Below are 17,145 nucleotides of genomic sequence, written 5' to 3' on the forward strand. Positions count from 1 at the left end.
ACAAGTTGAAGGAAAAGTGAGCAAGTCGAGGACTGGAGGGGGGATGGGGTAATGGGATGGGGTGAAAGTGAGGAAAAAAGGGAATTTGAGTAATAGAGGATGAGCAAAGAAAAACGGCAGAGCTGAGGAGAAGAAAGACAAAGACAAATGATGAGAGAGACAACTGTAGAACAAAGGCAGGAAAAGAAAGTCAAATATGTCTGACAGCTGTTTCATTACACTGCCTAACAGCCGATTATAACTACTGCTTTCAAAGCTTTCTCTCCCTTCTCCTCTTTCCTCCTCCATCCCTCTCCTTCTTTACTTCTCTCCACTATCCCTCTCCTCCCAGTCTTTTTTTCCCGCAATGTCATTGGCTGACAGGGCATCTCGCCTCAGCAAATGACAACATGGAATTTTCCAAACGTGGGCGGGAGAGAGAAAAAGCGAGCAAGGGATGGAGAGAATAGAGACCCCTTTCATTCGTTTTTTTATACTTTCACTTTTTCTTCATAATGACGACTTAAGCCCACTGGATTTTCTATTTCTGACTCTGTGTGTGTGTGTGTGTGTGTGTGTGCTCTGTGTGTATGTGTGTGCGCTTGACTACTGTGTGTAAGTGTGTTTCTGTGTCCATTACGTGACTTACAGCCATTATAGACTCCTGGTTTAAGTGAAATGAAACTCCTCGACTATTCCTTAAACACACACGCATGCACACGCACAAACACACACGCTTATTAGATCATCTTGTTTAAATCTTTCAGACAAAACCCTACTGTGTTCACATACTCTCAAAGTCCTAATCCTTGACCCAGTTGTTAAACCCATGAGTAGTCATTTTATTCTATTATGTACCTTATCTGTGAACTTTTGATACTTATTTTGAATGGCACTACTCTTTCGATTACTTATAGGTGTAATCTATTTATTGTTTTTTTTATTTATTTAATTTAATTAATATTTTTATGATTTTATTTTTAGTATTGTTATGTATTGCTATGTAATGCCATGCAAGGGAGGGTGGCTTAGGGATCAAAAAGGTAAAACTGTAATGTTTATGTTTATGACAATAACATGTTTATACTGACCAAAAATAAAAATACTATTAAAAAATCATACTTAATGTATATGGATATGAACTTTTCCGACAACCTACAACTGTCATTAAGTATTAAAAATATACCTATAGTATGAAATAACACATTTTAGGTTTAATTTAGGTCTAACATAATAGACCTGACCTTTATGGTCAACTGCAGTTATGGGAAAAATCACAGTGCAGCCAAAATGATTTGTTCATTGGCGTTTTGGCCGTTGAGAAATGGGACTTTTAAGGGATGTGACCTCTCAAACTACTAAAAAACATGAATCAATATGTAATAAATAGCTTGATAATTAGACTGTGCGATATGGGCAGAACATATTGCTGTTGTCATAAAACTTGAAATATCATATAAGTATACATATTCATTAAATTTGATTAGATCAAAAATGCTTTCAGTAAGTCTATAATTTAATTTCCCTGCTACATTAGAGCAACTCAATGTCTTCTACTGACCATCTCATTTACAAATGATGACCTGATGAAAGTCTGTCTGCCTGATATATATTTCCAATTGAATGTTCGAATATATTCCAATATGTGTTTTTCGAAAAAGCCATACATTTCTGAATGTGGATTTTAAAGATCAAAGCTACAGTATATACTTTTCTAAAAGTAGCTTTAGAAGATTTTCAAGAGTTAACATAAGGTAATAAATAAGGCAATAAATAATGCATACTGAGAAATTCCAGTTTCATTGCAAATATAGCTGACATGTAAATACTGTCTGAGGCTTTAATGTCTAAAGTCAGGGACAGTAAATTGTGTACAATGTTAAGCAGAGACTTTTGCCGGTTTTGTTCTAACCAATGTCTACGGCCGCTGATTTCACTGATTGGAAACCCTCAAAAGAAGATTCTAATCAAATCACTGAAGATGCTTTCTTCTTCTCGGATCTGTCGATGTCTAGGCTGCAGGTACAAATTATGTCTGATTTTTTTATAGTGCTCTTATGGGACTATAATTACAAGGTTCAATCATCTTTCAGTATATGGACAGCATTTATCTTTAAAGAATTCTGACGTTTTGTTTTTTTCCCAAATTGATCCCTGAATATGAGGGATTAGCACAGGATATGCATTTATTAGCCATCAGGATTTGCATTTATTAGCTCAGTCCATAGGGACTTGGCTTGGGAACTGGAAGACAGGTGCCAAGGTGCCCTTAAGCAAGGCATTGAAGCTCTAACTGCACGGGGCGCTGTGCTGTGGTGACCCATCATTCTGACATCTCTCTCCATTTGCATGTGTGAAAATCAACAAAAATAACAACAGAATGAGAAACTTAATTTCCCCAGGGGGACAAATTAAGTACATTATTTTTATTATGAATGCACGTGCATGTACATAGGCATTGTCTGTATGTGATTTGTGAAGCATATTGTGTACCTGTCTGTGTATATGCGGCGTGCGTGAGCTTGAGCACTTATGTACACATGTGTGCAGCCTGTCTCCTGGGTGCCCTGTTTGTCTGTCAATCCATCTGTCAGTCTATAAAATTTAATAACGTGCACCACAAAGCCTCACTGTCTAAATTACACACACCCCATGTTACAAATCAGTTGCAGATTGTTTGACCCAATGAATTACTTTGTTCAGTTATGGGATTGACAGATCTGAACTGCTTGCTTTACTCATAAAAAGTTGGTTGGATTATTTCTATACTATTGATATTAGTATTTTATGAGTCCCCAAATAAGAAAAATATGAAGATTATTACAAATGTTTAAGTACCGTCTGTTTGATCATAACTTTGAAGTAAATGCTACAAAAAGAATGCAACTTTTTTCTGATGCAAAAGTGTAAAAAAAGGTGTAATCACCATTACTGTTTTGATTTTATTTATGGACCCAACTCTCTGTTGCCATGAGACCAGTGTGGTGACATGAGGGTGGTACATTATGTTTTGAATTTTTATGTTCTTTTAAATTTTTCCTTGGATCATGAACTCCAATGACCACAGAAGTGGTTTGCAGCTACTCTACTGCTACAGCATAATGCTCACAGAATAAGGTTCACCAAATCTGAGAGCATGGCCGCCTCACAGAAAATGGATAGAATAAATAAAACCAAATAAGGGAGCAGCAAGTGCCCCAAGAGGGACACTTCAATTATGTTGAGGTCTTTTTCAAGAGGGATGGTAAAAAGGATTGTGGAATTGACTTTGTCTAAGGGGCATCGGCTCCAATAGTGCAGGACCTTTATTGGACTGAGGAGTAAACAGCAGGACGCTACAATCTAAAGCTTTACTCAACCAGTAAGTCTTCGTTCCACCCGCTGACCGCTTTACCTTCCATCCAATTAAATCAATGCAGTAACACCACAAGAGGCACTGTGCAGCTTTTGTTTATTCATTCTAATGTGTTTTTTTTTCATTGTAATCACTGATTCTTCGTGTACACAAGTTTTGTGGTCCATTTCTTTTAAAGGTGCATAATCCATTTTAGTGTATATGTGAATGAAATTATAAAGCCTTTATATTTCCATTTATCTTTTTTTCTTACTGTGGCAAGTGCTTACCTGTACATCATATGTGCCATTCATCATAACTGTCCTGTGCTGCTGAATGTGCATATCTGGTCTCGTCTTCCCCAACTCTTTGGCTTGGTTCCTCTGGCCCTGTCCTGTCTGTATATCTGGGTGCAGGAACACAAGGAGGAGTCAGACTAGTAGAAGCAGATAAGAGGGGGGTAAGACTGACAGAGGCACAAAAAATTAAGGACATGTCTGACTTCAGGGAAGAAGGAAAAGAAACTAGTGAACCTGGGGCACAATGAAAAACAAATTTTATGGTATCCCAATCTATAAAAATGTGCCTTTACAATGTAATGAACCAGGGCTCTGTATGCTAATGGCTCTATGTTTTTTTTTCAATTTGCAGCTATTTTATACAATAAGCATCAACACAATAAGCATCAATTCTCTTAACGCGTTAAGCAGAGAGCTGAGGTTACCTAGAGGTGTGTGTTGGGGAGCCATGTTGTGGAGGGCCAGAATGTGTGTGTCAAGGGCAGCATCCTGCCGTGTGCGGTTGTGCAGACCCAGGTGATACTTCCTAAAATGTTTCACCAGGTCAGCGGGGTCATTTCCATAGTAACCATAACCGCACACGTTGCACTTGAAGTCCTGGAGCTTCGGGGAGGGGCTGGAGGAGAGCGGAGTTGTGTCAGTTGTCGACTCCTCCCCTCCTTCCTGTCTGGGGAGAAGGTAGGGAGCAGAGAGGAGAGGAGCAGTGAAATCTGCCTCCCCTCTGTCTCTATCGCTCCTTTCCCCTTCCTCTAACCCCTTCTCCCCATCCTCAGCCTCCGACTGGCTCTCCGGTCTGTCAGTCAATGTCGCTACTGCTTGTTTGGCCCTCCCTCCTCTCCTCCCTCCTCTCTCCTCATTGCTGTAGCCCTCACCGACAGATGAGGGAGAGACAGATGAGGACACACACTCGCTTTCTCCCTCCTCCTCTTCCTGCTCCTCATCTCCTCTGATCCGGTCAGAGGACTCAGGTTCAGAGGGTCGGTTTATCCGTTCGGCCTCTGCTCCAACTCTCCCTTCCTCCTCTCCCTCCTCTTCCTCTTCTCCTGCTGGCCTCCTCCCCTCGTCTTCCTCCTCCTCCTCACCTCCCACACTCCGGATAGGGGGATTCTTCTTCCTCACCATCTCTGAAAAATGATAAGAGACAGGGAGAGAGACAGTTTGTCTTGTTAGTTATATTGTTTGACTGGTATGTTGACATTAACTAAAGCATGTAGACTATGTATTGTTTATATGTACATAAAAGAACTGGGGTAAGGAAATATCAAGCAGATTTTCATAATCCCTTAAAATCAAGACACTAAGAGATACAAGGTGTCTGCAGGACTCAAGTAATATACTGTGGATTGCACGCATACAAATACAATTTTCTGACACTGATGTATGTGTACAGAAAAGCTTTGATTCAATTTACAAACTTCTTTGAACGCTGAAGTCTGTGACGTTCATCGACCACAAACCTCGTCAAAGAAAAACAGCCCCGGCAAATCAGAAACATCTCAGCTGTGAGAGACGTTTCAGGGGTGTGTGTTGGGATGTTTGTTGCATCCTTAAGTGCAACTTTTTGCCTTTTTTTTACCCTCCCCCTTAAACCAGGGAGTGAATCTTTTTATCGTTATGGAAACCATCCGTGAGAATCTTCAACGCATGACCACATCAAAACCCAAACCATATCAGAGAGACTGAGAGGGAGGGGGGTAGAGAGAGGGTAAGGCAGAAATGGGGGAGACAGAGAGAGGAGAGATGGGGAGAACGGCCAACAGACAACCACATCAAACCACATGCCCCATATCAGAAAGATGGATGAGGGAGGTGTCAGACTGCAATTCATCCCCTCCAGCACTCCAAATTTTCTTCTTCTTTCTTGAATCTCTCTGCGTGCGTGTCATTTTCTTTCTGGTGAACCCGAACTCTCTTTTTCTCATCTCTTACACTCTCTTCAGCTCGGTCTGTGTCACCTCCTGTCCTTCGATTTCTGTTCTCTTTGATGTTCTCTCTTTGTCTGCTTTTCTTTCGCATTTCATGTTTACTTTTTACTCCCCTTTTCCCTTCCTTAACCTCTCAGCGCCATTACACTTCCCGTCTTATCAAAGCATTTAGTTTCCATTTCAGTCATTTTTATTCTCTTTTGCCTCTTTTACATGCAAAAATAATTGCCACAATAATGAGTAATTCCATCATTAAAATATTTCTGTCTGATCCTGCCCACTCCCTCCACGCCCCCCCCTTCCCCCACCATGCCTGCCCTCCCTCCCTTATAATCACTATACAGAGCCATCAACCATGTGTTTTATGTTAAACCATAATGTTTCTTTTGTTTGAAAAGAGAACAATTGTGGTCGTACTGTTCACATCAGTCATGACAAAGTGATACTGCGTGAGTGTTTTCTGAACATGTGTGTGTGCGAGCGAGCATGTTTATTTGTGGTCGTTCGGCTCATATTCAGCCGTAAACACAGTCAACTCATTGACCCATAGGCTGTGTTTGTGTGTGTGTGTGTGTGTGTGTGTGTGTGTGTGTGTGTGTGTGTGTGTGTGTGTGTGTGTGTGTGTGTGTGTGTGTGTGTGTGTGTGTGTGTGTGTGTGTGGATGTGTGTGTGTTCAGTAATAAACACAGTCAGACCCAAAGATGTCTGATAGACGCCAACAACTGATCACTTTTAGATCAATACAATGTGAGGGGAAAAATCCTGAATATGTGTGTGTGTGTGTGTGTGAGTAATGCGTGTTCGATGATGTGTGAGGAAGCGAGATAGCATGTGTGCGACCCTGTGACTAACTCTGTGTTAGTGAGAGAGATAAATGCTGGTTGCTATTTACTGATACACACACACACACACACACACACACACACACGTCCAAAGATGTTGAAAATGGATAAAACAAACATATAATGAACATAAACATATTAAATTAAACCATATTTTCACAACTCTGTAATGTAATCTAGTGGATTAGGAAGAAAAGAGAAAATACAAATATAAAACACACTCAAACACAGTAGAAGAGAAGAGAAATGACTGGGAGGGCTGCTTTCTTTGTTGAATCCAATTTTCTTTCAAAACCCTTTCTAGTATTTTACCTCTTTTTTTCCCTTTCCCTTTTTCTCTACCATACAACTATTAAAGCAATATATGTTTGAAAGGGCCCACGCCTAGACCAGCCCTGGGACCAGCCCTGGCACTCACTCCTCTAGTGTGAGTGTGTGTGTGTGTTTGTGTGTGTGTGTGTGTGTGAGCGAGTGAGCGAGACAGAGAGAGAGAGAGAGAGAGAGAGAGAGAGAGAGAGAGAGAGAGAGAGAGAGAGAGAGAGAGAGAGAGAGAGAGTGTGCAGGGAGCAGAGGAAAAACTCATCTGATGTTCACCACACCCAGTCAGAATTCATCATTCACTCAAACACACACACACACACACACACACACACACACACACACACACACACGCACACGCACACAGTGGAAAACTACAGATCGTTGTGGTAAAGCAGTGAAGCTGAAATCCTGACCTATGAAGCGCTGACTGACCTAACTGTGTTTCCATCTGCCCTGTATGATTTCAGTGGTGACTGAAAAAAAAGTTCATCAAATCGATAATAAGAAAATTATGAATAGTTTTGGTGAACAGAACAGAACTAGAAAGAGCAAGAGTGATATTGTCATCTATTATTTATTCACATGCGTGTTGCATGTTCATGTACATACTTCTGGAGCGCTACTTGCTTGCTCCAAGATGTCTGCAAGAAGAAGAGGTGTGTGTTAAAAGGCTGAACCATATGTCTGTTTGTTTGTGTGTGTGTGTGTGTGTGTGTGTGTGTGTGTGTGTGTGTGTGTGTGTGTGTGTGTGTGTGTGTGTGTGTGTGTGTGTGTGTGTGTGTGTGTGTGTGTGTGTGTGTGTGTGTGTGTGTGTGTGTGTGTGTGTGTGTGTGTGTGTGTGTGTGTGTGTGTGTGTCGCAGTACAGCCTTTGTCTGCTTCAGGCTGTATACACAGACTGGAACCATTACTATCAACTACAATTAGGTACAACCCACCACAACATACCACATAACAACTACTGCTACTAGCTACAATTAGCCCCTATATACCACAATGGCTTCAATACCACAGAGAGGATAAATGTGACAGTTAATGATTTCCTTCAACTACAATTAGCCCAAACGCAAGTCAGGCTTTTATCTGAAATTGCCAATAATCAAACCAAGACATCGTTGAAGGTTGTACCTACGGAGAGGGTTGTGGGATGCATAGTACATGTCAGATATCTGACCAAGGAAGGGGAACCGTGTTGAAAATTTTGATTGTGTCATTTTTTTTTTATGCAGCTTGGTGAATTTTATCACAGTTGTGCTGTAACTCATACTGAGTACAAGCTTTATATCACATAATGTTTCTCTCTGCTAGGTGCTACTTAAGTCAAGAGGTTCTCACTGCCATCAGCTGGAGTGTAGGGGGCTGCATCTGCAATAAACTATTTTTTTCACTATAATTTAGAGGCCAAGGCCATGCCCTCTCTCAAAATGCTACAGCCTTCCATCATGGTTCATGAAAAGCAGGCAAGTAGTTTTTCCATAATCCTGCTGAAAAATGACAAACAACTCGAACAGAAAACATTACCTCCTTGGCTGTAATAATTTGAGATGAGACGACATCTTCAAATTGCTTGTTTTGTCCGACCAGGAGTTCAAAAATACTAAAATTGTAATGACGTGAAAACAGCAAAAGCTCACATTTGAGAAACGGTAACCAGCAAATGACAATATTGCTTGATAAATTATATAAATGGTTAAAAGTGGTGAAAAGTTTAAAAAAAAGTTAATAATCAATAAAGCCATTGATCATTTCAGCCCCATAGATGTCAATGGATGTTAAATCACTACCATTGTTTGTCATGACCTATAAAGATCCTGTGTGTTTCATGTAACATTTATGTTGCGTAAACATTATGCAACTTCAACACAACCATTTGTAACGGACCATTATAGAATAACAGAAGACCACTAGAATCAATGCAACTCAAAGACAGTCTTCTTCATAGCGAAACAAAGTTAGATATCACTAATGGAAAAAAGTAGATCACTCGTACAACTGTCACCACCCAATGACTCCAAGCTTATTCTCTATATGCATGCTATGAAGTCACTGTAATGGATGGGTTTGATACTGGATCTTAACAGTCACATACTTCTGTTGCCTTCAGATAGCTCTGCTCATTCCCTCCCCCGTGGGACAACTGAGGTTGGCATCTTCGTCTTTCATAAACAGAGGATTAATGTGCAACATATGAAGAAGTAACGCTAAAGGCAAGGTCGTGTTACACAGAGATCTCTCTCAGGCTTTTCTTTCCATTTCTCGATGTGCGTCAGTCTGTCTCTTCATCCTATTGTCTCCAGTCTATGTCCCGACATTTCATCCGTCTGTACTTTTGTCTTGTGCTGACATCTCTCTTCCTATATATAGATAAGATAGATGTATGGAACAGCACACTGCGGAGGGTGGTTAAGACAGGAAGCAAGAGGGAAGGGAGAAAGAAACTAAGGACTCTTAATTAAAATATAAAACAAAGACGGTAAATGGAAGGAGGACAGGAGCTTGGAGGGGATGAGAATATATTTTCTGCATTTAAAAAGAAAAAGAGAGATTATCTAGGGAAACAGAGAGAAAGGGCAGGAGGGGAAGAGCAGATGAGCTCCACATACTAATAACTATCCCCCAATGGTGGATGACTATTATAACATCTACTTAAAAACTTCCCCAAATCTCCAAAGTCAGTTTAAGTTTTGCCAACAGAAACAGCACGGTGTTTATTAGCCACAATCACACTACTGGAGAGGGACATTACAAAGACAACCTCCACCCTTCAAAGTTACTGTGAAACAAGAAAAAAATCCATTTATTCAAATCTTTTCAACAGATGGAGCACATTTTGACTCTAATTTATCCAAAACTTCAAGATAGAGTCGTGCATCAGGTTAGACATCCAGCTGGTTGCCCCTTTGGATAATGGCTGGTTCTACAACCTACAGTGAGCGTCCTGGTTTATTTTGACTAAGGATATAAAACAGTTTTTTCCCAGATATCGTGTTCTGAATTCTTTTTTTAAGGGGATTGAGAGTTTGAAGAAAGAAAACCATTGATAGTGAGTTTGTGTGGACATGTGGGGGCGAGCCATCCTGGCCAAATTGCCCACTGAATAAATTAAATGGATTCACCATTAGTAGAAAAAAATGAACTTCATAACATGTTCCAACATTCCTCCTTATATTCGGTTGCACTTAGGAGCAGAGAGGCAAGTTCTTGTTTTGAGTTAATATTCATTTGATTTGTAAGATGACAGTTTGCTTAATGTTTGTAACATGTTTTAACATCTAATGATTTCAAAGACTTCTTTTCACTTTCAGATTTGCTACAGTATGCTCCATAGAGTTAATATGGAAGATATTTGAGAAATGAATTATCAACAGAATTGAAGATATTCTGTTTACCAAAATGAAAGACAAGGAAATGCATCAAATTCTCATATTTCAGAAGCTGGAACCACCACTTTTGCTTTGATTGACTGGTTATCATTATGTAGGTTAAGATTAATTTGACTAATTCATGAATTAACCAATATTCTCTATGATCCATGTGTCCAATAATTAAGCAAAACAAAAAATGTCATTTTCATTAGATTTTTCATTAAATGTCCCATATTCTAATAAAGTGATACTTTTTTATCATAAAGCAGGCCAATGTGCTGTATAACTGCTGTAAAAGTAAAAAAACGCTCAATCCAGAGAGCCTTTAAACAGTGCCTTTAAACGACCTGTCAGGACTTCTGTACGGTTGTGTCACAACTATACTAAAGGTGGAAAGTAGGGCTGTACGGTATGGTCTAAAATTTATATCAAGGTATAATTTGAGAAAAAGACAGTAACGGTATTATATTACGGTATATTTATCCTAAAGTACAAGTTTGAGGGTCTTGTTTTTTTTTCCATGCTACTTTATATTTCTACTCCATTACATTTAGACTTTTTACACCACTACATCTGATAACTTAAGTTAGTAGTTACTTTACAATTAAAATCGCAGTTGGCAACATTTGTTTGATCATATTCACTCTAACCGACACTATGCTCCGATAGTAATTAATCATCATACAAATGTTCCTCTACTTGCTCCTAGAGCGCGGTGGACAGTATCATCCTGTCCACTCAGCGCAGTTCACAATTCCTGCACATGCCACAGATCTCACCTCCCCACTCGCGCATGTTACAATATCACTGGCACACGCCTCAAGCTAGGCATACACTTAATGACGTTAGCAGTTGCTATTTATTATTAAGTTAGCCAGCCTACCTCTGTGTAGCGTGTACCCCATGCTGTTTATTGATAAGAGAAGACATGGGCACGTTCACAGGAATCTTGTGCACGCTCACTGACGAGCACTCAATGGGAGGGAGCAGAGGAGCTCGGTTGTAGTGGGGGAGGAGCATGAGAGTTGTAAACATTGAAAATTTGACTCAGTCAACTTGATCTGCCAGACTTGCCGACTGCAGCTTTAAGATTTTGATTCACAACGATATAAACACACAGGCTTAACAGTGACAGTTATAAAAAAATACTTCTCTGTCCATTCGCTCTTGATTTGTCGGTTTTCTGTGTCAACCTTTCATTTTTTCAAAGTAGAAAGTAACAATGTGGTGGTAGTTTAACCATTGTTAAACTAACGCCTGCAGGAAGCGCATGGATCAAGTCTCCCAGCACACTAGTATTTGACGTGCTGAGACAGTTTCACTGAGATGCGAGAGAGGACAGCAGTAAACATTGGCCACTACGGCCTTGAATTTCTTTTCACATACTGTAGGCTTCTACTAAAAGGACCAGTAAATATTCCCTTGTGGTCCGGATCCCTTTTTTTTTTTTCGTATCGCGCATTGTGTGGTTACATCAGAGCTCCACAGCCAGTTACACAGTAGAGTCAAAGTGCAAATTCCTACAGTCTATACCGTACACCCCTAGTAGAAATTGCTGCTACAGTCATTCCCTGGCTGCAATGACGGTGCAGAGATGCCGAGATTGCAGATGCGGAAGACCTAGAAAAGCTGACCAGTCCGAGCAGACAGGGCTTTTTCGGGGAGGGGAGCTTAAAGAGACAGGTGCTAAAGATTTATCATTTTAAACAGGAAGTATATACAGGTAGAGCTGTTAACTAACTGTTTAGCTCCCCTGCCAAGGGGACCAGTAGATAAAAGGCCAAGTGCATTTTTTATAGACCAAATACTAAATTGCCTCTTTTTGTTGCATATACATCCGTTTTGGTACTTTTCATTGAGATAACAGTTTAATTTAGCAATACATGCTTAGAAGAGAGGCCAAAGTATTATTTAGAATTACATTTTAATATTATTTATTACATTTTATATTATTTAGATTTATCATTTTATAGCTACTACAATCTTTGCTACATCATGCATAATTTATTGCATGAGCACAACCATCGGGACAAACATTTACCCACCCCGTGGCATCTAGCCCTCCAAAATTAAGTCGCCAAGGGAATATTTTAGTTGCATTTGGCAAGTGGCGACTGCTAGTTTACAGCCCTGAATACAGGTATATTCAGACAGACAGTATGAGATAAATAAAGTGTTTTCTGAGCATTAAAGCATATAACGATGTTCTAGTAGAAATCCAAAATACAAGTTTGAACATTAAAATGAACATAATATGTCCCCTTAAAAGAAATGTATACATTTTTGGTATGTTCAATCCTGGTTTACTGACCATGTTCAAAAAATGTCCCTTCACTCCAAATAAATACCACTGCTGCCAAGTTGCTGCCAGAATATTGAAACACATCACTTCCTGTCCGTAAAAAGGATTTTCCCTGGAGGGACCTGGCACACACCAGCTGTTGTTGTTGTTGCAGCAAATGTTAAAGCTTTCATGACTGTGTCGTATCACTCAGCAGTCATTTATTTATATGAAAATGTCACACATTATTACCTCAAGGAAGGCCACTGATGCACAACAAAATGGCAGTCATGCTGAAATGGCCTGTAGCTTTAGGTTAAGTGTCAGTGAATGAAAGCAGCTGAAGAGAATATTAATGAAAGCGTGCATATGACTGTTTTACTACCCAGACAGACAAAACAGATCAGGCCGTGAAACCGAGCCTATTTAGAGTGGCTGGATAATAATAGGAATCGGCCACAAGTGCAGGCTGCTATGTGGTGCTCAGTTCAAACGCCGGATGCTTGCATGGGTGAAACAAGGGGAACACGGGCTGGATTTCTGTTTTGGGGGACAAGAAACAGCTTGGAATTGATTTTGCAGAGGCAGGAGTCTAATTGGAGAAAGAGGGGGGGGGGGGGGGTCAAGAGAGAAACAGAAGTAGGGAGAGAGCTGAGGACAACATTAAAATCACTGCGAGACAGAGTCCACCTGCCATTTTAAGACTAAAAGCTTTCAGTTGCCTCAGTTGCCTGCTAGGCCCCTAATCAATGCCAGAAGTCTTTCTTACACACACACACACACTCTTCATCTGTTGGATAGCAGGGGCCCAATTCATTCCTGCCACGGATCAAGCAAATCACACACAGATATAGACTCAAATGCAGACACGCTCTCCCAAAGTGTAGGACTCATTTGTAATGGGGTAACAGCATGCAAAATATGTCATCTTAAATGTCAAACTTAATCAGAGGTTCACATTTCAATACCTCTCTCTGTTATGAGACTCCCTCCCTCTGTTTCTACTCCTTCACTGTGCAGCTGCCTCTCTCTCTGCTTAGTACTCCCTGTAGTGGTCTCTTTCTCACTCACACACATTAAGCAATGTTGTAAACACACCTCCCTCTCCGTGCTCCTCTCCCTATCTGTCCATCTTTCATCTAGCGCTCTCAATTAATCTCTCGCTACCACCCACTCTTATACATTTCCCTCCCTCCTATCTCTGCTGCTCTCTCTCTCACTCTCTCAATCCTTATTTCTCTACTACCCGGTCTTCTGGGTTGTCCTTACACGAACCTCGGTGTGTTTGTAGGAGTGTGCGCGTGTGTGTGTGTGTGTGTGTGTGTGTGTGTGTGTGTGTGTGTGTGTGTGTGTGTGTGTGTGCGAGTGCGTGTGTGTGTGTGTGGTACGTGACGACAGTATGACAGGTTCAATCACTCTGTGTGACTGACAGATAGACATCTATTCATTAAACATAGGGAAGAATTGTTTAATGAACACATGGAATGATGGAACATGCTCTCGTCTGTTATGTGTCTGCTTCTGTTTCTACAGTATGTTTCTGTGCTTGTGTGTGCACATGGGAGTGTAAAAGCAAAGTTGATGCTTTCTTTCATTCATTTCACAGAGACAGCGCTTAGATAAGACTATTCCTTCAAATATACTACATTTCTTACTGTAAGTTGCCCATGGCACAGTCTATTAAATGTATTTTAATATCTAGTATGATAGCCAGTCTTTACGGAAAAAGAACATAAGTAAACTACTTCGCTATCAGAATAACCTTGTCAAATGGGCTGTGTAAATCTGCAGATCACTATGCCTTTATTTTTTTAATCAATGTTGTTGCACTTGCTATTTATTAGATATAACTGTTTTCATTTGGTAAAAGTAAGTGGGAAAGTAGGAAACAATACTGCGCACAAACTGTGCTGCAAAGTGCTCACAACTTCTCTTCAGAAAACATTATTCAGAAACAAACAGTTGAAGACACACTATTTAACAAAAACTCTACAGACCCCCCGAAGATGCCTGCCTTAATGCTTCACGCACAGAAATATACACATTCACATGCTCACAGCCCCCCCACCAAACAAACTTTATTAAAAGTCTATTAGAGGAGTCTGACCTCGAAGAAATACATTGGATTACTGCACCACACAGGGTCTGGGAAGCACTGCGTGAGTGTGTGTGTGTGTGTGTGTGTGTGTGTGTGTGTGTGTGTGTGTGTGTGTGTGTGTGTGTGTGTGTGTGTGTGTGTGTGTGTGTGTGTGTGTGTGTGTGTGTGTGTGTGTGTGTGTGTGTGTGTGCGCGCGCGTGTGTGTGTGCGCGTGCGTGCGTGCGTGTGTTTTATACTCTGCAGGAGGGCTGTTTACTCCTTTGGAGAAGTCAAAGGCAGAACACTGGTTAACAACAGTTACACACCTTGATGAACACATAACTGTGAGCTGTCCAGTATAATCATGGTCTTTTGGCTACTGAACACTTTGGGGTTTAGAACGCTGTTCAAGTGCACCGCGAAAACAGAGAGGGGAGAGGGTTTCTCATTTCACCATGGGAGATTCTCCTCACTGGACTACAAATTGAAAGAGCTCAATTTCTGCTTTCAAGCTCAATTAACTCTCCAACTTTACAACTCACACAAAAGACAGTGAAACAAAAAATGTGACAGAAACCAACTTTTCCCAACTGTGACTTACACAGCATGACACAAACGAGCCTTTTTCATTTGTAAGTGCTACGGCAACACCCTGGGACCCATGGTCTATAAAACTTTATTTTGAGGTGTGTGTGTGTGTGTGTGTGTGTGTGTGTGTGTGTCTGTGTGTGTGTGTGTGTGTGTGTGTGTGTGTGTGTGTGTGTGTCGAGGCCCACAGGTGGGTAAGCGGAGTATAAAAACAGGTTGCTTGGTTTCTCTGAAGGGATAGGTTGGACCTTATTAGGCTGTCCAAGTGTTCCTTTCCAAATTGCTGGAGGTTAACAGGTTAAAACCTGGTACATTTTGTTAGATCAGCCTACACAATAGACTGGCTGTGTGTATGTGAGGCTATTACAATGAAATAGCTGCCAAGAGGTTGCTGGTTCAGCTCCCAATGGGGCTATAAATGATGCTGAAATAAATCAGTATTACCACACACAGACACACGCACACAGATCGAGGCTGCTAGCTTAAATAGAGGCGCACACACTGCATACACACACCTGTTATTTTAAATCACAGATATTTATGAACATGAATACAAACACATTAAGGTGTGTGTGTGTGTGTGTGTGTGTGTGTGTGTGTGTGTGTGTGTGTGTGTGTGTGTGTGTGTGTGTGTGTGTGTGTGTGTGTGTGTGTGTGTGTGTGTGTGTGTGTGTGTGTGTGTGTGTGTGTGTCTGTGTCTGTGTGCACGTGTGAGAATTGGTACTGGATATTGTCAGCAATTTGTGATGTTTTTGGTAAAACAGTGAAACAGAAGACACACACAGGCCCAGACTATATATCTCTTCTGCTACTTCAATAATCTGTGACCTGAGAGTTTATAAGACTCAATAGTCTGGCCTCTGGAATGACTGTCTGGATTTTAACTTTATATGTACACACACACACACGCACACACACACACACACACACACACACACAGACACAAACACAGACACAGCTCCCCTGCTATGGTCCTTAGAGCATGCTCTGTCTGTGTGTGAATGTGTCTATGGAGCATACCATGTGTGTGTGGTCACGTCTAAGAAAGCTCCTTTAAATATGGATCCTCTCTGTCTCTCTCGTCACCATGGCTGATGATGTTACCTTAAGCAGTTTTTGTGGTAAGCAAATTGTGGTCAACAGTGTTGCATGCGTGCATGTATATGTGTGTAGAGTCACATTTAGAACTGTAGGGATAAATTGAATAACTGTCATGGGGGAGCACAGTTTCACACATGCAGGAGTATGGAAAACACACTCTCTCACACACGCACACACAGACTGCAAGGAGTGTGTGTCATTAATTATTGTTAAACTGGCTGCCAGGAGACAGAGGTTGACTATGAGAAAAGATCCTTACACGCAGAAAGAGAAAACACATGTAAAAATATGTATACGATTATTTAACCAGAGAAGCGCCTCACATAATCATGTATTAACAAATTCTTCAATACAAAGCACACACACACCAACACACACTCACAAACACCGCACTTCTCCAATACTGGTTGATCAACTGAGCAACTGTTACATCTAACTGATTCCTGCATGATCGTAATTAATATAAAAACCACTGTAATATGACCATATTAAAAGATTAGTTCCACCATTTGCATCAGATCATTAACATTAATTTAAAAAGATTCCAACTTCATTAAATTCTCATTTAGTTTCTTCCTGCACAACAACTTAGCACCACACACGGCAGATATTACACACACACACAGACAAACACCACAACCACCAGTTTGAAATATGTTTCTGCTTTAAAACAAACCAAATAAACTTGTTAGAAATCTTCAACCCCCCCAAAAAAAACAAAACATTTAACACATGGTAAAGGTACTAAATCAGTGTTTTTAACCAAAGGAAACAAACTGACAGTACACAGAGATACACAAAAGAAATACATCATATACACGCAAAAGAAAAAGAATCACATCAAAAGCAGCGTCTCATAAATAACTGAAGGGCATCCTCCAAATCATAGAGATATTGTATTAAACAGTTGTTTTGAAAAGAATTTTAAAACAAAGAGTAAAAAAGAGAGCATTGCATAAAATAGGAAAGAGAGAGGGAATATGTCCATTGTGATAACTAATCTCAAAACCACATCCCAAGAAAATATGACAATAG

General features: G+C 40.5%; 1 protein-coding gene across 3 annotated transcripts in view; it reads right to left on the reverse strand.

The window, feature by feature from the left end:
- The window catches only part of trps1 (trichorhinophalangeal syndrome I), a 118,921-nt gene that overhangs the window by 61,352 nt on the left and 40,424 nt on the right, over positions 1 to 17,145 (reverse strand). For all 3 annotated transcript variants that reach the window (XM_083926144.1, XM_083926142.1, XM_083926143.1), the window contains exons 3-4: positions 4,038 to 4,736; positions 3,604 to 3,719 (exon numbers count right to left, since the gene is read on the reverse strand). In XM_083926144.1, coding sequence (XP_083782270.1) covers positions 3,604 to 3,719; positions 4,038 to 4,736 — 815 coding nt within the window. The remainder of the gene's footprint in view (positions 1 to 3,603; positions 3,720 to 4,037; positions 4,737 to 17,145) is intronic.

Source organism: Echiichthys vipera (genome assembly GCF_963691815.1).
Source record: "Echiichthys vipera genome assembly, chromosome: 13".
In the NCBI taxonomy this organism is placed as follows: Eukaryota; Metazoa; Chordata; class Actinopteri; order Perciformes; family Trachinidae; genus Echiichthys; species Echiichthys vipera.